At 39.3% G+C, this 24203-nt stretch overlaps 2 protein-coding genes across 28 annotated transcripts in view; both read right to left on the reverse strand.

The window, feature by feature from the left end:
• Window positions 1-24203, reverse strand: part of GPRIN2 (G protein regulated inducer of neurite outgrowth 2) — a 100237-nt gene that overhangs the window by 53703 nt on the left and 22331 nt on the right. The gene's annotated exons all lie outside the window — the stretch shown is intronic.
• Window positions 1-24203, reverse strand: part of SHLD2 (shieldin complex subunit 2) — a 102509-nt gene that overhangs the window by 4819 nt on the left and 73487 nt on the right. For 20 of the 27 annotated variants that reach the window (XM_082424215.1, XM_082424207.1, XM_082424214.1 and 17 more), the window contains 4 exons: window positions 22616-22822; window positions 9133-9361; window positions 5632-5747; window positions 2553-2913 (listed from right to left, as the gene is read on the reverse strand). In XM_082424215.1, coding sequence (XP_082280341.1) covers window positions 2714-2913; window positions 5632-5747; window positions 9133-9361; window positions 22616-22822 — 752 coding nt within the window. In that variant the 3' untranslated portion in view covers window positions 2553-2713. The other 7 variants (XM_082424219.1, XM_082424220.1, XR_014253250.1 and 4 more) reach the window with 5 other exon arrangements.

Here is a 24203-nt window from a genome sequence, read left to right on the forward strand (position 1 = left end):
CTCCCGCTGGTATCCCATCTCAAAATGTCAGCAGATCAGCTGCAGCTGCTCAGTCTGGGGCCTATCTCCTACCTCAGAGCTGCGAGGCAACTGCTAACTGGTAAACCAGCCCTCCCAGAATCTTCCCTTGTGCCCGCTCCCAAAGACTACCTCCCCCCCTCCCACCAAAATAGCCACTAACCTGATTTTTTTAACCACTTTATACCCGTTAGAATGGCTAAAATGAAAATGATTGGCACCCCCAATTGTTGGCAAGGATGTAAAACAGGAGTCCTCATACATGACTGGTGTGTAAAACTGTGCAGTCTTGGAAACTGTGCACTGACAGTTTCTTATAGTTAAATATACACCTATCCCATAAACCAGCAATCTCAATAGGCATCTACCACACCCCCCCAGCTTCAAAATGAAAACATACATCCACAGGAAGACTTGTAAAAAGATGCTTATAGCCAAACATCTATAGGTATTCATAACAGCCAAAAACTGAAAATGACCTTTCATAGGAAAATGGATAATGTAATATATTCATAAAATTGGTGTATTCCTCGGCAATAAAAAGAATGAACTATTGAGTCACATAAAAACTTGGGTTAATCTCAAAAATGTTGTGTGAAAAAAGCAAGTCACCAAGGAATATAAGCTATATGATTTCATTTATATGAAGTCCAAGAACAGGTCACACTAACCTACGGTAATTGAAATCAGAACAGTGGTTTCCTGTCATGAGTGGCAGGGGACTAACTGGAGGTGGAGATGAGAATAGTGATGGAAATGTTCTAAATCCTAATTGGGGTATTGGTTACATGAATGTATTTTTTTTTCTATATTTGGGAAGTGATCTTTTTATTTTTTTATTTATTTTTTGGCCACACTGCACGGGTTGTGGGATCTTAGTTCCCTGACCAGGGATCGAACCCATGCCCCCTGCAGTGGAAGTACAGAGTCTTAACCACTGGACTGCCAGGGAATTCCCAGTGAAGTGATCTTTTTAATATAGGGAATTTATATTCTTTAGAAGTTAGGGACATTTTCCTAGTAATTCCATCAAGTAAAAATAAAGAATAAAGTAAAACTAGGATTTCCCACCCAGGGGAATCACTACACCATTTTGGTAAGATTCTTCCAGACAGTATGATCACAGTGCTGCATACATTATACTATACACATATGCAAATAAGGACAATTCCTTAGCTTGTCTAGTATCTGATTATGCAGACAATTTGCTGACCTGCTATCTAAGCTTATCTGAGCACGGAGTGAAGTGAATCAGAGATACCAGAATGGAGAGAGGAGTTACCATTTGGAGGGAGTTGTGGAGTGGAAGAGATCAGGCAGGAGCTTGATCTCCCATGACAAGAAATTGTCATATACTATATAAAAAGGTTTTGTTGGAAACTACAGACCCTTCTCCACAGAAAAAGGTACTTTTGTGTGTGTGCACTCTCATACAGTCATTTTTGTATATGGTTTTGGGGAGAATCACAAAACTCCTGAGGTTCATTTTTAGGGAAGCCAAGTTAAAAACAAAAAAAGCCTGAATTAGAGAAAACAATTTCAATGAACCAAAAGAATTTTTAAAAACACACCTAGTAAAATAAACTTGTTCATTTTATCCTGAATTTAGTTATGTTCAAGCAGTATGATTAATCTAGTAATCCTCCAAACTTCCAGGTTAAGTACCGCTCCCTACTTCCTCACTGGTGACTACCCTTCTCTACGAGCTGCTGCTACAGTCGTAATGAGAGAACCAACTGCAAAGTGTCTGCTGGCAAGTAAATTCAGTGAGGCACTCAAATCCTAGAAATGAACAATGTGACTCTCTGCCTCCCCTGATAAAGAGTTGAAACATGACCATGTTTCCTGCATTTTCAATGCCTCTTTATCGAAAGACATGCTCGTCTGGAACTTGTCTAAACGTAGGCTTATTATGAACTAATCCATAGTCATGTATAGTTATAATCAAGGAAATCATGTCATGTCTATGGTTTATTAACGTAGGAGTAAGGAAAGCACTTAGAGTTTGTGACCATAGCGGAAAAGCAATTCCTGAGGAAATGCCTCAGGTCCGCGTCCTAGTACTTAGGAGAGTGCCTGGAATGGAGCAGGGACTAAATGGAGAGAGCCTTTAATCCTAATGAACTGCTGCATGTTGCCTTCATTGCTAGATCATTTTTCTAGAAGCAAAAAAGGGATGGGCTTCCCTGGTGGCGCAGTGGTTGGGAGTCCGCCTGCCAATGCAGGGGACACGGGTTCGAGCCCTGGTCTGGGAGGATCCCACATGCCGCGGAGCAGCTAGGCCCGTGAGCCACAACTACTGAGCCTGCGTGTCTGGAGCCTGTGCTCCGCAACAAGAGAGGCCACGATAGTGAGAGGCCCGCGCACCGCGATGAAGAGTGGCCCCCGCTTGCCACAACTAGAGAAAGCCCTCGCACAGAAACGAAGACCCAACACAGTCTAAATAAATAAATAAATAAATAAATAAATAAATAAATAAATTTATTTTTTAAAAAAAGGGAAAGACCGAAAAACAAACAAAAAACCTCACAGAATTTTCTCAGGGAAAAAAGAGTTTTAATTAATACCTTTAACACAACTCTCTTTATAAAATATACTTATTTTAAAACCCCGAGCAAAAGCCCTGTCATTCATTTCAAAAGACAAATCATTTCAGTGCTCTTCCTTGAAGTGCCTGCAATTTCTTCCTCTGGTCTTAGAGAAGGGCATGGGACCCGTGCTTCATGTCGTCAGGATAAAAATCCAGGAGGGAGAAATCCTGTTGTAGTGGGTAGCTGTTTTCATCTAACACAAAGAGGCTCTGCACCTTCAGGACACAAGGTGCCCCACTGCCTGCCAGCAAGGCATGGAGCAGGTCTGCGGCGACCAGGTCGTAGGTGACGTCTGAGGGAGGGGCTGAGGAAGAGGAAACATGAAGGGCTCTTAGCATGCCTTCCAGGGGTGTGGACATGCTCACATTGAAGGGTTCATTGTTTTCCTTGGTTTCTCAAGTCCCAAACCCACTGTAAATGTCTCTTTCTACCCCCTCTCTTTCTAGTCACAGGTTACTCTAGAATGATGAGGCACAATTCCTGCTGATCTGGAGAGAAGGCACAAGTAATGCACTGTTCAGACTGATGGTGTTTCCTATTATGGTACAGCCCCTGGCTTCTTCAAACAATCGAGGGAAGAACTGAGATTAATCTTTTCCTAAATTAAGCCTGAAACAAAAAGGGCATGTCCATATCAGAAAAGTACTCTTATATTTATCTAGTCTATAGCTCTTATCACAGTTACATATACACATATTTATTGTTTATATAACAGGACTCTAAGTTGGTTACTTAATATCAAATCTTGATAATGTATACAAATACTAAGATTCTAGGTGGATATGTCATTGTATTCTGCATTTGTCCTATATGCTTCCTCTCATTTTTTGAGGACATCCAATCAAGTCATTTAGCAAGTTGCTCAACACTAGACAGCCAAGGCATCACTGACTATGCTCAGACTCTACTGGTTCCCTAACCAACACCACCAGCCTTTCTTGTATTGAGTCTACAGACTCCTGGAGGGCCCATGACATATTCCTGGAGGTGTGAGAATTCTGTACAACACTTAAAATTTTTGAATTTTCACTTTGATAAGCTAAAAAAAAAAATCAAGGTTAGTGATAATCTGAATGATCTGATGAACACTTTATAACGGTGCCCACATCTTCACTTAGGGATACAATTTAATTAATGCCAAGAAGGAGGACTTTAATTGTCTGAGGAATGGGCAAAACACAGGTCTATACTGTATATGAGAACGATGCTTCTCTGAGAAATAAAGACTAACTGCCACTGTGCAAAAAATGAAAAGACAAGACTGAAAATAAACAAAGAACAGTGAGAAAAGGCATGAAAACAGTGGAAAGAATGAAAATTAATAAAGAAAGTGAATAAAAAAAACAGAGAGACTTCCGATTAGGATGCAGAATACTGGGAAGAGTGTGGCTCCTACCCTAACAATTATTAGAAAAAGCTGAACAAACTACAGAATCACAATCTTCTTGGACCTATAAGTGAGCCAAGGTTGTACAGCTGCCAAGAAGACTGCAGTGTAAGGAGAGACAGGACAGGAGCACAGGTTTACCTGGGGCTGAGCTCAGAAAGAAGACAGTCCACCAAACAAGCAAGAATGAAGAATGTGCTTAAAGTTTCAATGAACTGCTAAAAGCCAAGCGTAGACCAGCGTCAAAGACAAGGGGGCACGTGCTCTTCTTATCTTCACCAGGTACTCACAAGGCTGGATGCAGGTCAAGACATCAGAGAAAGCTTCCAGCTATGGTGAAGGCCTGGGAAAGGGGAGAAGCTGCCAGGAGGAAAAGCACAAAACACCACTCAGGACGTCTCCCTTAAGGAACAAAAGCCTTAAACTGCTGGAGGAAGACCTCAAGTCCTACTGCCCCAAGATACAGATGGTGAGGATGAAGATGGAGGAAAGGTGAAAGGAAAATCCCTCTATCCCTGGGGGAGGGGCAGAAAACCACCCTGGATCAAGACCATTAGCGGTGCCCTGCTGCTGAGAGAGGGGAAGGACCACACAAAGATACCCACCAAAGACACAAGGCAGAGCTTGGCTGACTTGGCAGAAGGGGCAGGGTCACTGAGAAAGCACCAGATCCAAGACCCAGACACACAGAGCCTGTGTAAGACTAAGGCTGGACCAGAATCAAAGAGAATCACTCCTGCCCTTCCCTCCAGGCTGGGATGCACCAAATGACAACGAATAGAGCTTGTACAACCTGGGGAGGTACAAGAACATGAAGAGAAACTCTCTCTGAGGCCCAGGTACAGAGTGAAGGGTTAAAGCTGATTGGTGAAGCAGGAATAGTAGGGAAAACTCTCTGGAGAACCACTCCGTACCATGAGCATACATAATGCTAGATAACTGGAAGCCAGTGGTGACCGGAAGGTAACCAGAACAATAAAAAACTCAAATCCAACTCATGGTCTGACAAGATTAACTACTCTGCCCACCCCCGACCCCCAGTAAAGGTCTAGGAAAACAGGCATGCCCACTTCAGGTACAAATACTGTTTACCTCAGTCTGTATTGTTCTATATGCAATGTTCAGCATTCAAGCAAAAATGAAAGCCAGAAAAAATAATCCACTATTAACAGACAGAGCAATCAATTGAACCAGATTAACTCATCTGCTTAGAGAGTCTAAGACTAATGAGAAAAGGATGGAGTTTGAGCATCTGACAAATGGGTCATCTTCACTTTGTTGTTAGCTACTGACTAGACCTATCATCAGAGCTGAAGATCCTACATATCCGCACCACCGACACTGGACAATCTTTATATGTTTATATAGTGTCGCACATTCATTTACTTAACTATTATAAAACTAAGGTCCTGGTGTTGGACACCAGGTAGGTCCTTGTTGATTATCTATTTTATATATAGTAGTGTGTATAGTCTTGTGTTTCACTTCAGCTAAATTATCCTTCTGCTTATATACTGACAAAAAAACCCTCTTAATTTACAGTATAGTGTTCCTTCTGTTCCAGTATACTATCTACACTCCTGAAATGAATGGTTTCACCAAGGACAGCCTCTTGATGGCGTGTTGATATCTTACCTATAACTCTGTTGAGCCAGTCAGGAGAAATGTTGAGAAGAATCTTCTCTATCAGCTTTGATCCTACATGGACGCAAACCTTATATATTCCATCAACTATGGTCATTAAAGCTGGCCTACAAAAGAGTAAACAGCACAGGACCCTCAAAAAGATTTTCAATTAAAGAAATGTTTAAATGCAATATGATTTCAAAAATCACTGGGTTTTTATGCAGGGTTAATTTTAATTCCTAAAACAACTCTAGGACGTCCTGAAACATCCCAGAAATACAAGAAGGGCTTTTTTTTTTTTAAAAAGAGTTTCAAGTGATAAATTAATAAATTTTATTTATTTCATTTTAAATTTTCAGATACTAATGTAAGAAGACATTATTTTACACTGCTGTGTAAATTATTTCTAGAAATAAAATAAAGATGATAATCATGTATTTCACAATCACAATTTCAAGTTATTTTTTTCCACTGGATTCTTTCTCATCAAAAACAAACTGTTTTGCATGTCAATAAACAAGGAACTAGGTAAATAGTTTTCAGTACCAATAGTATTCAGTACCATAATATTCCATATGCAATGGAATATTATGTGACTATTAAAATGAACGAGGAAGATTTATAAGTGCTATTAGGAGAGGAATGCCATGATACACTCTAAGGAACAAACAATATGAACAAAACGATATGGATAATATTATTCTATCTATATACTTTTAAAGACAGGGATATACCTCTTTTAAAAATAAATTATTAAAAAATAAATTGAAATCCAGATACTACTTGTGGCAATGACTGGGTCTGTGAACATCAATGGCGTCAAATAAGGAACATGGTTGTGTTCTGTAATGTAGTTGACGGCCAACCTTTTACAAACACAATGGTAGCAACCAAGTAACTTTTGGAAGAGGAAACAGAGGATTCACTGTCTTTAACAATGATGATTGGGCATTATCTTTAACTTTGCAAACTGGTCTTCCTGCTGGTACATATTGTGATGTTATTTCTGGAGATAAAATTGGTAATGATTGCACAGGAATTAAAATCTATGTTTCTGGTGATGGCAATGATAATTTTTCTATTAGTAACTCTGCTGATGATCCATTTATTGTGATTCATGCTGAATCTAAATTATAAAGCTTGAATTAAATACATATACCCAGAGCGGGGGGAAAAATAATAAACTGAGAACAGAATTTAGAAAGACTCACTAGTATAGGGGAATTTCGTGTAACAGCTAAAACATGACTACTGATTTTCCCTCTAAAAACTTACTTCCCCCTTTATCCACATGATGATTCTAGTTTCTTTCCTCTTTTACACTCTATACTCTTTCCCCAGGCTATCTCTCTTCCTCCATTCTTTATTTCAACAAATACATACTCGATATCTTGTACCATGCAGTGTGCTAAGCACTGGGTATACACTAGTGAATAAGACAGATCTGGTTCCTTCACTCAAGGAACTTAAGAGTTTAATAGGATAGAAAGACAATAAGCTTTTCAACAATGGTGGCAAGATGATTCAATGGGGATAGAATAGTCTTTTCAACCAACTGTACTGGGACAACTGAATATCCACATGTAAAAGAATGAAGTTGGACCCCTTCCTTATACCACATACAGAAATTAACTCAAAATAGATCATGGACCTATACATAAGAGCTAAAGCTATAAAATTCTTAGAAGAAAATATAGGAGTAAACCTCCATGATCTTGGCTTAGGAATGATACTTTTCTTAGATATGATGTTTCTTTATGTTGCTTGAAAAGCACAAGCAACAAAAAGAAAAACAGATAATAAAAAGTGTTGGCAAGGACATGGAGAAACTGCAACCCTCATACATTGCTGGTGAGACTGTAAAATTGTGCAGCAGCTTTGGAAAACAGTTTGGCAGTTCCTCAAAAGGAACAAAAAGTTACCATACAACCTAGCAACTCTACTCCTGAGTATACATCCAAGAGAAATGAAAACATGTCCACACAAAAATTTGTACATGAATGTTCAGAGCAGTATTATTTATAATAGCCAAAAAGTGGGGACAATCCAAATATACATCAGTTGATGAATGGATAAATAAAATGTGGCATATCCATATTATGTGGCAATAAAAAAAAATGAAGTACTGATACATGCTACAATATGGATGAACCTTGAAACATCTTAAGAAAAAGTTAAGTCACAAAGGACTGCACACTGTATGATTATTTATATGAAATGTCCAAAATAAGCGTACCTATAGAGCCAGAAATTCGACTAGTGGGTGCTATGAGTTGGTGGGAGAGGAGAATAAGTGACTGCTATGGGTATGGGGCTTTGGGGGAGGGGGAGATGAAAATGACCTAAAATTGATTGTGGTAACAGTTGCACAAGCCTGTGAATATATTAAAGCCATGGAATCATACATTTTAGATGGCTTAATTTGATGGGATGTGAATTATATCTCAGTAACGATGTTTTTTAGAAGACAGTATGCAAGTAAACGACTCCAGGTACACACACAGGGCACTCTAACAGAGAACAAAGGAGGTGACTAAGAAGGCCTCTCTGATGAAGGGCCACTGAACTAAGACACGACGGAGCCAGCCTCGTGGAGTCAGGCAGAGAAAAGAGCATGTGAGAAAGCCCTAAGGAGGAAAAAGTCAGAGTGTCTAAAGAACTTAAAGAAGGCCGGTACAGCTGCAGCCCTTTGAGCAAGGCAAGGAGTACAGCAGATGAGACCACAGAGGCAAGTGTGATGGGAAACTCTGGAAAGGTTTTAAAGGAAGGGAGTGGTCACTCTGTCAGCTGTGGAGAATGGACTTGGGGGAGGCGAAGGGAGGGGACCATGCATCTGAATCCAATTTTCTTTTCCAGACAAGCAACTTTCAAAGTAAGAGCAAAGTTCATTTACTTATTTATAACAAACATAAATATATGTAAAGGGAAATAAGGCTTATGGACTAAGCTTCTGTAAATTTTCTTAAAGTATTCCATGATAACATGCTGAATATATTTGCATACGGCTTTTAGATATTGCAGTATTTAGAAATAGAAAAGAGAATAAAACACTGAGTGCTAGTCTGCTATCCTTAATTTCTAATATGAAGTTGGGGAAACTGAGATACAGAAAGGTTAAACACCTTACTAGCTTCCACAACTCAGAGGTTAGGTCATATAATTACTTTTAACCTTTAAATTCCAATAATATGTTAAGGTGAGGAAATGAGTTTCTTATGAGCCATTTAGAACTTGGTTAAAAATGTAAACCAAGTAAAAGTTTTCTTCAGTATAGCTGCTTAAAGACAATAAAATCTCCCAATTACTGCTTTTTAAAAATTCCTGTTATGATTACTGGGCAATTTCTGCTTTCATAAATAGCTATTTATCACTCAGGAGGAAAAATTTATTCTCTTGGATTAGCTCTAGTTAGTTCTCATTAGAAAGAGTTGATATATGTAATTTTTTGGTCACTTCCAGTCCTATAATATTAAACATTTTCCATCCCGCTGGCTTGCTTAGTTGCCTTACCTATAGTATTTTTTCTTCATGGTAAATGGCAAGCAGCTAAAACATTGTTTGTAGATCTTGTTCTCATCTGTTTCTAGTTCCAATCCACATTTTGCACAGCCAGTATATATAATATTGGGAAGAGAAGAAAAAATAATCTTCAGAGAACTGTGAGCATTTAGAGCTATCTTCAGAGATGCTGTAACGGGAAACACTAGCTCTAAAATCTGGGCTTTGATTAGAATCACTCCTGTAAAAGACAAACAGAAAGAAATATCACAAATTAGGAGGCCAAAACCATAACTTTAATTTACAAACATGCTTAACTATACAGTTGATTCACAGTTACTTATAGTAAAGGATACACCGAGGTCTTGTTCTTTGTCTTCTCTACTCTTTTCCTAGACATTCTCACTCACGGAGGACTTCCGTATTTACTATAGAGTGTAAGGGGTGATCTGCCTGCAACTTAAAGATTTGGCTAATTTGGCTGAAAAGGTGGATGTTTTCTTCCTCCCTGTCCTCTGGAATCATGAAAAATCAGTTTAATCTTTTTTAGGAGAAATCCCTTTAAACACTTGAAACTAACTAACATGCCATCTCTTCTTCCTTTTTAATTAATCATCATCAAAAGTCAAATAGGAGGTCAGTAATTCTTCTATTCTCTACTTTGCCCAAAAATAATACACCACTAGCTTACCATCTTTTTAAACTTTTTTTTCAATTTCCCACCCATCATCATCCACACACTGGGTGTTGGTTACATAGCCATGTGAGCCCTGAGGGTCCTCATGTACTAAATGTTTTCTGTGTGACTCACCAGGCACCTCAAGCATGTTCATTCACTACTCACTGGCTCATGCACTCACTCATTCAACAAATACTGAGTATCTCTTATCTGCCAGACATTCTTTTTTTCTAATTTATCTTTGCCTTATTGTATACTAGTGAGATTGATGAGTTTATCTGAGCAACCTTCTCTTTTCCTCTCCATGTTCAGTTTAAAGCCTTTTTTAAGGCTTTGAATTTGCTCCTCTTCATCCTTTTAGCACACTCCGGGTCAAGAACTCATCATTCAGTGTCCTGTTCCCTTTCCTGGTAATCTCTGCAGGGGTCTCATTAATGGCGACTTTCCTATTCCTAAGCCCTTCAGTTTGCTTCAGTCTTTTAGTGCCTGAAGGTTGTTTCATCATCTCTTCCAATCATGTCATATATCTCTACACAAATTACAAGGGTGTGTAGCGGTCAGCATACCTAATAAACTATAGCAGACTCTTCATCACGTCTTTCCATAGACATGATGAATCACTAAGAAATTATTTAATGAAATAACTCAGTAATTTTATTTTTATTAAAGCATAGCTCACCCATGTTTTTTGTTTTTTTAATATTTATTTATTTATTTATGTGGCTGCGTTGGGTCTTAGTTGCGGCACGCAGGATCTTCGTTGTGGCATGCAGGGTCTTTCGTTGCGGTGCATGGGCTCTTCGTTGCAGCACGTGGGCTTCTCTCTAGTTGTGGCGCGCAGGATCCAGAGTGTGCAGGCTCAGTACTTGCGGTGCGTGGGCTTAGTTGCCCCACGGCATGTGGGATCTTAGTTCCCTGACCAGGGATCGATCCCTCGTCCTCTGCATTGGAAGGCGGATTCTTAATCACTGGACCACCAGGGAAGTCCCAATAATTTTAGAAGAATGTTAATATAATTGCTAACATTTTGTAAATTTACACAACTCTTGAATTAAAAGTTCATGATGAATGTGGATACCGCTTTCAAGGGGTTCACGGCCTGCTGGGCACTGATATTCTGCTGATGACAGGATACTTCCTTCCTTCCTCCCCTCCTCCCTTCCCTCCTTCCTCCCCTCCTCCCTTCCTTCCTTTTTTTTTAATTTTTGGCTGCACCACGCAGCTTGAGGGATCTTAGTTCCCGACCAGGAATTGAACCCAGGCCACTGCAGTGAAAGCGTGGTCCTAACCACTGGACCGCCAGAGAATTCCCAGAATCTTCATTTCTTTACAAGGAGGCAGGCACAGCCTCAACCCCTCTGGCTTTTACTAAGGAAGCAGACCCTCTTGGGAAATTCCCCCTGTTAATCTCCCTTTCTTCTGCCTTTTATTTAACTATGAAATAGGTTAGAAAAACATTGCTTGTATTTCCACATGCTCTCCCCATGTCTGTCTTAAAAACACATAAACAATGATAAAAACTATGAATTCCACCCTCATAGCTAAACATCAAGAGACTGAAAATAGCTAAAAGGGCCTCTGTGAACACAGGATACTGCTACCAAACACAAGTTCGGGTGCCCAGTGCATACTGAGGCTAAAAAACCTGAAATGTTAGAGTTTGGAGCAGAGAAAGGTTTACTGCAGGGCCAAGCAAGGAGAATGAGCAGCTCACGCTCAAAAAATCCAAACTCCCTGATGGTTTTCAGGGAGAAGTGTTTTTGTTTTTGTTTTATTGAAATATAGTTGATTTACAGTGTGCCAATCTCTGCTCTACAGCCTCTACAGGCTTCCCTGGTGGCACAGTGGTTAAGAATCCACCTGCCAATGCAGGGGACATGGGTTCGAGCCCTGTTCCGGGAAGATCCCACATGCCATGGAGCAACTAAGCCCGTGCGCCACAACTACTGAGCCTGTGCTCTAGAGCCCAGGAGCCACAACTACCAAAGCCCACACGCCTAGAGCCCATGCTCCGCAACAAGAAGCCACGATGATGAGAAGCCTGCGCACCGCAACGAAAAGTAGCCCCTGCTCGCTGCAACTAGAGAAAGCCCGCGCGCAGCAACGCAGACTCAGTGCAGCCAAAAATAAATAAATAAAATAAATTTATAAAAATAAAAAAAAAAATGTGTACCTGGAGTCGTTTACTTGCATACTGTCTTTTCCATATGGTTTATCACAGGATATTAAATATAGTTACCTATGCTATGCGTTAGGAACTTGTTTAGGGAGAAGTTTTGCTGCGCAAAATTCGGGATGAGGGCTGCAGGGTGTGACTTTCTTCTGATTGGTTAATGGTGAGGTAACAGGGCGGTGTTCCAGGATTGTCAATCATCAGACTTCTGATTTCAACCAGTCTGGGGTCTCAGCATGTAGTTAACCATCTTCCACCAGTGTGGGGGCCTTAGTTCCTGCAGAAGAACTCAAAAATTCTGTTATGTATATTACTTGAGCAGGAACCAGGATCCTGCTTTAATAGTTGCACTATGATTTCTTGACTGCTCCTTCTTTGTTTCTGCATTCCCTTACTTCCCTGGTTAGTCACTGTTGGAATCTACTCTTTGGTATTCAGGAAAGTCTAGGAGGCTGAAGCCTTTATCCTGCAAATAAGAAACTGGGGACACAGAAAGTTTTTTGTACCTGGGAAGGTCCCGCAGGGTCCTGCTCAGTTTCACAACCAGGGACTGACTATAACAGCACGAAGTTTTTGCATGGTTTCCCACTGGGGAGTACATCTCCAGGGTTTGCAAGAATAGTCCCAATTCCCAGCCTCATCCCCCAAATTGGTGAGTTTATATACTTAGTACCATTAATCATCAAAACTGTGGCCACCTAATTTGTTGTTGTCCGTAATACTGTTTATTTTTATTTTAAAATCTAATTCTAGGTCTCCAATCCCAGCAAGTAGCTGTTTTATGTAAAAGGTAGATAACAGAGTAGACTTCTCTGTGACACCAAATTAAATGTAGCCCCTCTGCTGCCTATGGCATTCTTCTTGCAGTGACCAGCTCCACAAGCCTGTGGGGCTTTGGGGGTGGGGGGCGGGGACAGGAAGGACATATAAATATGAAACTGGGTTAGAAATTTACATGGCACTACAACACTACCCAAGATTTCACCAACTAGTATAAATCTAGAGTTTCTATAGCCACTTACTTCCATTTTTGAAAGTTGTATCAAAATTTTGTTTGATATAAAAATTTGTAAATTTTCTATCATCTGTGTTTATTTTCCAGAAGTATTATTAATTTAACTTAACTGTTAGTATTGAAACAGAGCAGGACCCTGTGGGGCTCTCCCAGGTACAAATCCTTTCTGTGTCCTCATTTCTTGTTTGTAGGAAATAGGCTTCATTCAGCCTCCTTGATCTTCCCTGAGTTCCGAAGAGCAGATTCAAACAGTTGCTAATCAACGAAGGGAGGAGATGCAGAAACAAGGGAGGAGAAGTCAAGAAACAATAGTACAGCAGTGGGGCAGGGTCCTGGTTCCTTCTCATGGAATATACATAACAGTATCTTTGAGCTCTTCTGCAGGAACTAAGGCCCCAACCCAAGTGGAGGATGGTAACTTCAGGCTGAGCACACAGATTCCAAGAGCACCACCCTGCATCTCTCACCCCAAATACTGCCCATAAGACTTCTCCCTGAAAACCACCAGGGAGTTGGGATTTTTTGAACATGAGCTGCCCATTCTCCTTGCTTGGCTCTGCAATAAACCTTTCTCTGCTCCAAACTCTGACATTTTGGTTTGTTTGGCCTCACTGTGCATCCGGCACACGAACTTGCGTTTGATCACAGTATCAATAAATGTTTCCATGTAGAAGTGGGTATATGGAGTTCTTCTCTGAGAATAAATCTCTGTATTCAATTAAAAGGTGGATATTTTGAGAGGTGTTGTTGTTTTTGTTTTCTACTTGCATTCTCCTTAGCTTAGTTTTATAATGTAATAATGCTAACCTATAATCACATCTTGGAAAATATTCAAACACACATACCTGAATTAACACAACTTGTAAAATTTTAACCTGGCATTTGGCCAAGGTAGAGTAAGCGACTGGATTTATGCTCCTACCTTGTGATATAATAAAAAGTAAATATTCAGTCTTTGTCCTTAGTTCCTAGCACACAGCTCCAAAAACTCTTGGAAATCTCCCAGAGTGATAAGAGTATCTTTCTTTGCTAATGAGATGACTGGTGACTGGGGCCCATAGGTAGCTTCAGGATGGGGGCTGGTCACCAAAAGAACCAAGGCAGATTAGATGGTTAGAACTTTCAGCCCTACCCACTGACCTCTGCAGAGGGGAAAGGGGCTGGAGATTGAGCTAATCACCAATGGGCAATGATTTCATCAATAACGCCTACATGATGAGACCTTGATTAAAAACCTTAAACAGGGTTCAAGGAGCCTCTGGATTGATGAACACACTGAGATGCTGGGAGGTTGGTGCACCTGGAGAGGGCACGGACACTCCACGCCCCTTCCCCCATACCTTGCCCTATGTATCTCTTCCATTTGGCTGTTCCTGAGTTGTATCCTTTATAATAAACTGGTATGTAAATAAAGAGAGTTCCTGAGTTCTGTGAGCAGTTCTAGCAAATTACTGAGCCTGAAAGTGGGGAGGGCTGTGGGAACTCCCAACTTTGTAGCCAAGTCAGACAGAAGGGTACCCAGGGTACCTAATACTTGAGACTGGCATCTGAAGTGAGGACAGTCCTGTGGGACTGAGCTCTTAAACCTGTGGAGTCTGATACTAACTCCAAGCAGGTAGCATCAATATTGAACTGTAGGACACCGAGTTGGTGTTCAGAGTTACAGAAATGGCTATTGGTGTGAAAAAAACAAAAACAAAAAAACAAACAAAAAAAACCCATACATTTGATGTCAGAAGTGTTGTGTATAAAAATAGTTCAGACACTTGAAACAACTAAAAACCAAACAAAATGTATGACACAACAATTCTCAAGACATCAGATATCAGACAACAAAGGATAGTGATCCCTAACAGATGAGAAGCAAAAGATGTAAGCCTGGTGACTGCCCCAGCTTACAAAGAGAGTTTCCTGGCTGTGGTGAAGGAAAGGGTACCCAGGCAGAGACTGGTGGTTTCCCTGAGTTGAGAGGAGACAGAGCTTTGAGTCTGGAAGGCTAGTATGGCTAGAGTTCTCAGGGCAGAGCACTAGATAGATGAGAGCTGCAAAGAGAGAGAACTCTGGAGAAGTGCAGAGGGAGAACTCTGGAGAAATGCAGAGGGTCCACCCCTTGGAGAATTCAACTGAGTATTGACCAATATATGTGACCAGAGGCCAAGGAAAGAACCATGGAAAAGGATTACTGGGAACAATCACTGAAGCTTGCACAGAGCTGGGAGTAGTGTATCTTCCCACCAGCTAGAGTGGAAAATCTTGTAATCCATAGTGCACTGGATAGAGAACTTAGAAGCTGTACTTGGAGGAAAATTTATGGCACTAAACTCCTACATTGGAAAAAAAAAAGTCTCATATCAACGACCTCAATTTCCACCTTAAGAAAGGTAAAAAAGTGAAACCCAAGAAAGCAGAAGAAAGGAAAAATGAAGATCAGACAAGAAATCAATGGAATAGAAAATAGAAAAACAGAGAAAAATTAATGAATATAAAAGGTAGTTATTTGAGAAGATTAATAAAATTGGTAAAACTCCAGCGAAAATGATCAGTAAAAAAAAAGAGAGAGGACACAAATTAGCAATATCAGGTAATACTGTTATGAGTCCAAGCTTGCTCTGTTCACCACCAGACAGGCCAATGAATCGGAGACCAGGAGTTGAGGCAAGGAATACGACTTTATTTGGAAAGCCGGCAGACCGAGAAGATGGCAGAATAGTGTCTCTGAAAAACCATCTTTTCTGGGTCTGGATGCCAGTTTCTTTTATACAATCAGAGAGGGAGAGGCGGTGAGGAAGTAAAGTAAAAGGGCCATCAGTCTTGCAAAACATCTCCTGGAATGACCAAGCCTCGGTGAGGGGATGTGTTAGTTTCTTCTTTCTTACAGCCATTCACAGGTGGGCAGGGTTCCCTGAGGCAGGCCATTATGTATGATTATAATAATAAAAGCAACGAAAAGCAAAGGTTAAAGTCAAACAGGTCCAACGTTGAGTCCGATTTACCTCTTCCCTGTTACAAATATTACTATAGATTCTACATATATCAAAAAGGATAAGAGAATATCATAACTTTATGCCAATAAATTGTTGTTGCTGTTGTTGTGCCAACAACCTAGATGAAATGAACAGATTTCTTGAAAGATACAAACTACCAAAGCTCACTCAAGAAGAAACAGATAACCAAAATAGCCCTATATCTATTAAGTAAATTTAATTTGTAGTTAAACCTTCCAATAAAGAAAACTTCAGGCCCCGATGGCTTCCCTGAGTTCTACCAAACACGTACAGAAGAAATCAATCTAATTCTAAACAAACTCTTCCAGAAAACTGAAGAGGAAAAACTACATACCAACTCATTCTAAGGGCATTGCTCTAACACCAAAACCGGAAAAAGATATGTAACAGGGAAGAACTAAATGGGACTCCATGTTGGATCTGTTTCTTTGACTTTAACCTTTGCTTACCGTTGCTTTTGTTATTATAATCATATATAATGGCCTGCCTCAGGGAACCCTGCCCACCTGTGAATGGCTGCAAGAAAGAAGAAATTAACACATCCCCTCACCGAGGCTGGCCATTCCAGGAGATGTTTTGCCAGACTGATGGACCTTTTTACTTTACTTCCTCGCCACCTCTCCCTCTCTATTTTGCCTTTTTACTTTACTTCCCTCTCTGACTCTATAAAAGAAACTGGCATCCAGACCCCGATAAGATGGTCTTTTGGGGACCCTAGTCCACCATCTTCTTGGTCTGCTGGCTTTCCAAATAAAGTCATATTCCTTGCCTCAACACCTCATCTCCCAATTTACTGGCCTGCCACGCGGTGAGCAAAGTGAGCTTGGACTCGGTAACAGTTACTACAAGAAAAGAAAACTGCAGACAACACAGACATAAAAATTCTTATTAACAGATGTTAGTGAGAATTCCCTGGCGGTCCAGCGGTTAGGTCTCCGTGCTTCCACTGCCAAGGGCCCAGGTTCTATCCCTGGTCAGGGAACTAAGATCTCACAAGCCGTGCATGGCGTGGCCAAAAAACCAAAAAACCCAGAAATGCAAAGTTGGTTTAATATGCAAAAATCAATCAATGTAATTAATTATATTAAAAGATTGGAAAAAAAACTATGATCATCTCAATCGATGGCAAAAAAATCATTTGAAAAATTCTAACATCCATTTCTGATTTAAAAAAAATTTTTTTTTCAGGACTTCCCTGGTGGCACAGTGGTTGAGAATCCTCCTGCCAATGCAGGGGACACGAGTTCAAGCCCTGGTCCGAGAAGATCCCACATGCCGCGTACACCACAACTACTGAGCCCACGTGCCACAACTACTGAAGCCCGCGTGCCTAGAGTCCGTGCTCTGCAACAAGAGAAGCCACTGCAATGAGAAGCCCGTGCACTGCAACGAAGAGTAGCCCCTGCTCGCCACAACTAGAGAAAGCCTGCACACAGCAACAAAGACCCAACACAGCCAAAAATAGATAAATTTTTTAAAAAAATTAAAAAACAATTTTTTTTCAAAAAACTAGGAATAAAAGGGAACTTCATCAACCTGATAAAGGCATCTATGAAAAACATACAGCCAATACCATACTTAATAATGAAAGAATAAATGCTTTCTCCCTAAGATCAGAAACAAGGTAAAAATGCTTGCTCTTACAACTTTTTTTCAATATTGTATTAGAGGAGCTATCAAGTGTAACGAGGAAAGAAAAATAAATAAAAGGCATCCAGACTGGAAAGAAAGAAGTAAAACTGTCTTAACACAAGTAAAATGACCATCTATGTAGAAAATCCAAATCCACCAAAGAGTTGCTACTGAGTTTAGTGGGTGTAGCAAAGTTACAAAATACAAGGTCAATATACGAAAATCAACTGTATTTCTACATATTACCAATAAACAATTAAAACTGAAATTCTTAAAAATACCATTTATAATAGCATAAAAATAGAAACTAGGGGTATGTCTGACAAACAATGTGAAAGTCCTATACTCTGAAAACTATAAAACACAGCTAAGGAATTAAAGAAGATCTAAACAAATGGAGAGATACATCTTGTTCATGGATTGGCAAACTCAGTGTTAAGATGCTTCAGTTCTTCCCCAAATTAATCTATAGCTTCAACACAATCCCAATCTAAATCCCAGTAGGCTTTTTTTGTAGAAATTGACAAACTGATTCTAAAATCCACATGGAAATGCAAAGGTTATAGAACAGCCAAAACAACTTTGAAAAGAACAAAGTTGGAAGGCTAACAATATCTGACTTCAAGACTTATCAGTATAAAACTTAGGTAATCAAAATAGTGTGCTATTGGTGGAAAGATAGACAAATAGATCAATAAAACAGAAGGAAGTCCAGAAATAGAACATACATGTGGACAACTGATTTTGACAAAGGTGCAAAGGCAATTCAATGGAATAATCTTTCCAACAACTAGTGCTTGAACAACTGGATAGTCATACAGCAAAAAACAAACAAAAAAACCCCAACTTCAAGCCATACCTCACGTTACATACAAAATTAACTCAAAATAGATCATAAACCCAAATTTAAAACCTAAAACTCTAAAACTTTTAGAATAACATGTAGGAGATAAATTTTTGTGACATTGGGTTAGCAAAGATTTCCTAGAAATGACACCAAAAGCACAATTCATACAAGAAAAAATGGATAAACTGGACTTCATTAAAATTTAAAACGTGTGCTCTTCAAAAGACCTGGGTAAAATAATGAAAAGACAAGTAAAAGACTACAACAAAGGCAAGCAAAAGACAAGCAACATTTTTGCAAAGCTTATAGTTGATAAAGAATTTTTACCCAGGGAGTTCCCTGGTGGCCTAGTGGTTAGGATTCTGGGCTTTCACTGCCGTGACCCATGTTCAGTCCCTGGTCTGGGAACTGAGATCCTGCAAACTGCACAGCACAGCCAAAAAAAAAAAAAAAAGAAAAAAAAGAAAGAGAAATAATTTTTACCCAGAACATAAAGAACTCTCAAAATTCAATAAAACAATCAAGTCAATTTTTTTAGGTAGGCAAAAGATTTCAATCGACACTTCATCAAAGAAGATATATAGTTGGCAATAAAGTACATAAAAGGTGTTCAACACCATCAGTCAATAAGGAAATGCAAATTAAAACCACAATGACCCATTACTACACACCTATTAGAATGAACAAAATTAAAAAGAATGTCCATACCAAGTGTTGAGGTAGGTGTGGAAAAAACAGAACTCTCATATACTGCTGGTGGAAATGTAAAATGGTACAACTACTTTGGAAAACAGTTAGGCAGTTTCTTTATTTTTATTTTTTGGCAGTTTCTTTAAAAGTTAAACATATGCCTACCATATAATCCAGCTATTGACTCAGTTCCTAGGTATTTACTCATGAAAAAAGAAAGACTATGTAATGCCTTATATTTGAATGTTTATAGAAGCTTTATTTATAATAGCCAAGAACTGGAAACAATCCAGATGTCCATCCACAGCTGAACAGATAAACAAATCACAGTATATTCATATAATATGTACTACTGATACACACAACCACATAGATACAACTCAAAGAGTTTGCTAAGTTAAAGACTCCAAACAAAACAATGTACGTACTGCATGAGTCCATGTATATAAAACCATAGAGAATTCAAAGTAATCTCTACTGACAGAAAGCAGATTGATTGCCTGGAAGAATCGGGGGCAGGAATGAGGAGTCAGAAGAGATTACAGAGAGACAGCTGACGGTTTCATGACTGTGGTGACGGTTGCACGGGTTTCATGTCAAAACTCACCAATGTGAATGTGCATGCTTTAAAAAAGGGTAATTTCTTGTGTGAAAATTACATCCCAAAAACCTTGTTAGGGCTTCCCTGGTGGCGCAGTGGTTGAGAATCTGCCTGCCAATGCAGGGGACACGGGTTCGAGCCCTGGTCTGGGAAGATCCCACATGCTGCGGAGCAACTAGGCCCGTGAGCCACAACTACTGAGCCTGTGCATCTGGAGCCTGTGCTCCGCAGCAAGAGAGGCCACGATAGTGAGAGGCCCGCACACCACGATGAAGAGTGGCCCCCGCTCGCCACAACTAGAGAAAGCCCTCGCACAGAAACGAAGACCCAACACAGCCAAAAATAAATAAATAAATAAATAAAAATTTAAGAATGGTCATTCCAATTTAAAAAAAAAAAAAAATTTTTTTTTAAGCTGACACTCTGAATCACATTTGAAAAGCACTAACTCTGGACTTTCCTGGTGACACAGTGGTTCCTGCCTGCCAATGCAGGGGACACGGGTTCAAGCCCTGGTCCGGGAAGATTCCACATTCCGTGAACCAACTAAGCACGTGTGCCACAACTACTGAGCCTGCGCTCTAGAGCCTGTGAGCCACAACTACTGAAGCCCACGTGCCTAAAGCCTGTGCTTCACAAGAGAAGCCACCACAATGAGAAGACCGCTCAACGCAACAAAGAGTAGACCCCGCTCTCCGCAACTAGAGAAAAGCCCACGCACAGCAACGAAGACCCAATGCAGCCAAAAAATAAATAAATAATTAACTATTTTTTAAAAAAGAAAACCACTAACTCTGAAGTATCCTATTAACTGCATATGACACAACTCTTAACATTTCTGTGGATGAACCAAAAATGGGCATATCATGCTAGTAAAAAGCCCAAGAAATATAGTTTAGAATCTTAGCATGTGATCTCTTAGGAGCTTCAACTTATTTTATTTGGGACCAGATTCTTTTCACTAGAAAAACTGTTAAAATAATCTTAGTCCACTTAAAACACATTTAGCATTTAACAAAATCTAAAACCATCTATAAGAATTCAGAAAATTATTTATGCAGACTGGAGAATAAAGTTAAAATTCAGTATCAAGATCCAAAGTTCCTGAGTTATTCTCAATAACTCAACCTATAAAAGCACCAAATATAGTAATCTTACACAAATTCTGAGGAAAATTTTTGACCAAATTTTTCTTCTTCATTAAAAAACTTAAATTATCTAACAATAAACCTGCAGAAACATCTCATTTTTTTCAACCCTTACTTGCCCTCTGAATACATTTGCTATGGACTTCCCTGGTGGCGCCGTGGTTGGGAATCCGCCTGCCAGTGCAAGGGACACGGGTTCGAGCCCTGGTCTGGTAAGATCCCACATGCTGTGGAGCAACTGGGCCCATGCGCCCTAACTACTAAGCCTGCACTTTACAGCCCGCAAGCCACGAATGCTAAGCCCACGTGCCACAACTACTGAAGCCCGCGCGCCTAGAGCCCATGCTCCGCAACAAGAGAAGCCACAGCAATGAGAAGCCCGCACACCGCATCGAAGAGTAACCCCCGCTTGCCTTGACAACAGAAAATCCCGCACGCAGCAACGAAGACCCAACGCAGCCAAAAATAAATAAATAAATAAATATTTAAAAATAAATAAATACATTTGCTGTAGTAGCTGCTGGAAAACTTTCTATTAGTTTCCAAAACTGATAATCACTGACATTTACTCATTACTGGCATTTAGCAACCTTAACTATAGCTTTAAATGCTGTTTAATTTGTTATACCTTCAACCAGGAGTTAGCATCTTTTTAGCATCATTTCTGTAGTTAGGAATGCAATTTAGTGAAAAGTATTTCCCACTAAAATTGTAGCAGTTTATCTAGTTATTTTCACTATTTTACTCTCTCTTCATTCCAAAGTGTATAGCATTTTGAACCTAAAACATACTCCTTTTACTACTGCACTCAAAATAAATTAATTATATTTAGTTCATGGAAATTGTGTGAGTGTGTGTATAAAATTCATCAGGCATTCTTCCATGTAGTATGCTTCTGAGAATGAAATTTATACACACACTCACACACGCATATTTGAGTTCAGGAAGTATGTTATTACATTATACAAAGCAGTAAGTAAATATCGTAAATTCTGTATCAATGTTAACTTTTAACACTCATGTATAGATGATAGCTAAGTAACTTGATAAAATGTTTATCTCAACAGTGATTCTGGCTACAGTCATTTTTCTATTTCTGGCTTATTAAATGATAAGCTGCTTTTAACTACATGCAAAAAATATTTTTAGGTAATCCCTAATAATTACAAATTAACCTCAAAGGATTGTAGGCAAAATGTTTGGCAGATGTCAGTATCTGTTTCAGTTACTTACAGAGATCTATATTTCACTTTTATATTCAATTACACATTTTCCCCACAAATGGCAGCTTCTTTGCTTATATTAAAACTAGCGGACTTCCCTGGTGACGCAGTGGTTAAGAATCCTCCTGCCAATGCAGGGGACATGGGTTCAAGCCCTGGTCCAGGAAGATCCCACATGCTGTGGAGCAACTAAGCCCATGCGCCACAACTACCGCGCCTGCGCTCCAGAGCCCACGAGCCACAACTACTGAGCCCGTGTGCCACAATTACTGAATCTCGTGTGCCTAGAGCCCGTGCTCCACAACAAGAGAAGCCACCGCAATGAGAAGCCCGAGCACCACAACGAAGAGCAGCCCCCGCTCACCGCAATTAGAGAAAGCCCGAGCGCAGCAATGAATACCCAACGCAGCCAAAAATTAATAAATAAATAAATTTATTTAAAAAAAAAAACTAGCAATGTCTTATATAAATAAAGGTCTTACCTGAACGCTTTTCCTCTAGGTGTGTCGCTAAATCTGACATCTTCACAAAGGAGGATGTGTTTTTTTGAAATTTTGCTTTAAATGTAATTGCCCTTATATCATCATCAAACAGGCACTCACAAGATGACCATGGTGTCGTATGCAATTCTAGGTTCTCTAGGATGCAATTGCGCTGAACAAAAAGATATTTAAATTCCCAAATACAATCTTAAACAAAACAAAAACAAAAAGTTACCAAAAAGGAAATTATCTAGGCTCAAAATCAGATTAAATAGATTGACCTGATTAAATCAGTTAAATACAACTTTCATCACATTAAGGAATTTGGATATAAAGAGGCAAAATATCAATGTTGTATTAAGGCAATAAGATAAGAACGCTAGAGATCATTTTAACAAAAATTTTTCTAAAGATTACTTGGTCTCCTAAACAGTCATAATTTATCATAACCAACTGCTTTTCAAAGTAGCAAACTCGCATTTTGATATCTGCAGAAAAGATATTTTAAAATAATGGCATAGAAATGGACGTCTGCCATAATCAATATTACTCATTGATTTTTCAACACCTTAGTTTTCTTTTATATTTATTCATTTATTTATTTATTTATTTAGTTGCACTGGGTCTTAGTTGAGGCAGGTGGGCTTCCTTAGTTGTGGCTCTCGGGCTCCTTAGTTGTGGCATATGGGCTCCTTAGTTGCAGCTTGAGAGCTCTTTAGTTGTGACATACGAACTGTTAGTTGCGGCATGCATGTGGGATCTAGTTCCCTGACCAGGAATAGAACCTGGGCCCACTGCATTGGGAGTGCAGAGTCTTAACCACTGTGCCACCAGGGAAGTCCCCTTAGTTTTCTTATTTAGCTAATTTTTCCACAACAAAAATAAAAGCATTTAGACTCAGTTGCTCCTATTTTTAATTCCCTTAGTAATAATTCTGAACCACAGTAGCACAGACCTTCTTGCCAAATAATCAGACTATATATTAATAGATTCAACTTTAAAACTATATCAAAACAAAAAGAGGTCTCTTAGCACTAAGTTTTCTAATGACAGTTGTCTTTTTAGTTTCCCACATACTTCAGGCCATAAATCTAATTCACACACCCTACCAGCTTCCTCATTTTCTTTCATTGGACAGCTTTTTTTTTGTGGACAGTCTTAAAACAAGTCAATACATCTGTATAGACAGAGCATCATTAGAAAGAACTAAAGCATATATATTCCAAGCTGTTGCTTAAAACCAATCACTATTTTAAAATAGCTTTCTTGCCTTGTTATAAAATACATGCTTAGAAATCACAGATAAGCAAAGAAATAAATGGCAGCTATAATCAACACCTCAAAATAAACACAGTTAATATTTTAGTGGCCATCTAGTTGTTCTCAATTTGTTTGATTTTTACTTATGTCAACTATATTTTTACATGTCATTAAGTATTAGTCTACATTATTTTAAAATACTGCGTAATATGTCATTGCACAGATATACCAAAATCTTAAAAATTATTAGAGTAATCCTCTCTTTTGGGGCATGTTTCTTATTTTTCACTATTATAAATAGTACTGTGATAAAATATTTTTAGCTACA

Source organism: Balaenoptera physalus (assembly GCF_965194825.1).
Source record: "Balaenoptera physalus genome assembly, chromosome: 14".
NCBI lineage: Eukaryota > Metazoa > Chordata > Mammalia > Artiodactyla > Balaenopteridae > Balaenoptera > Balaenoptera physalus.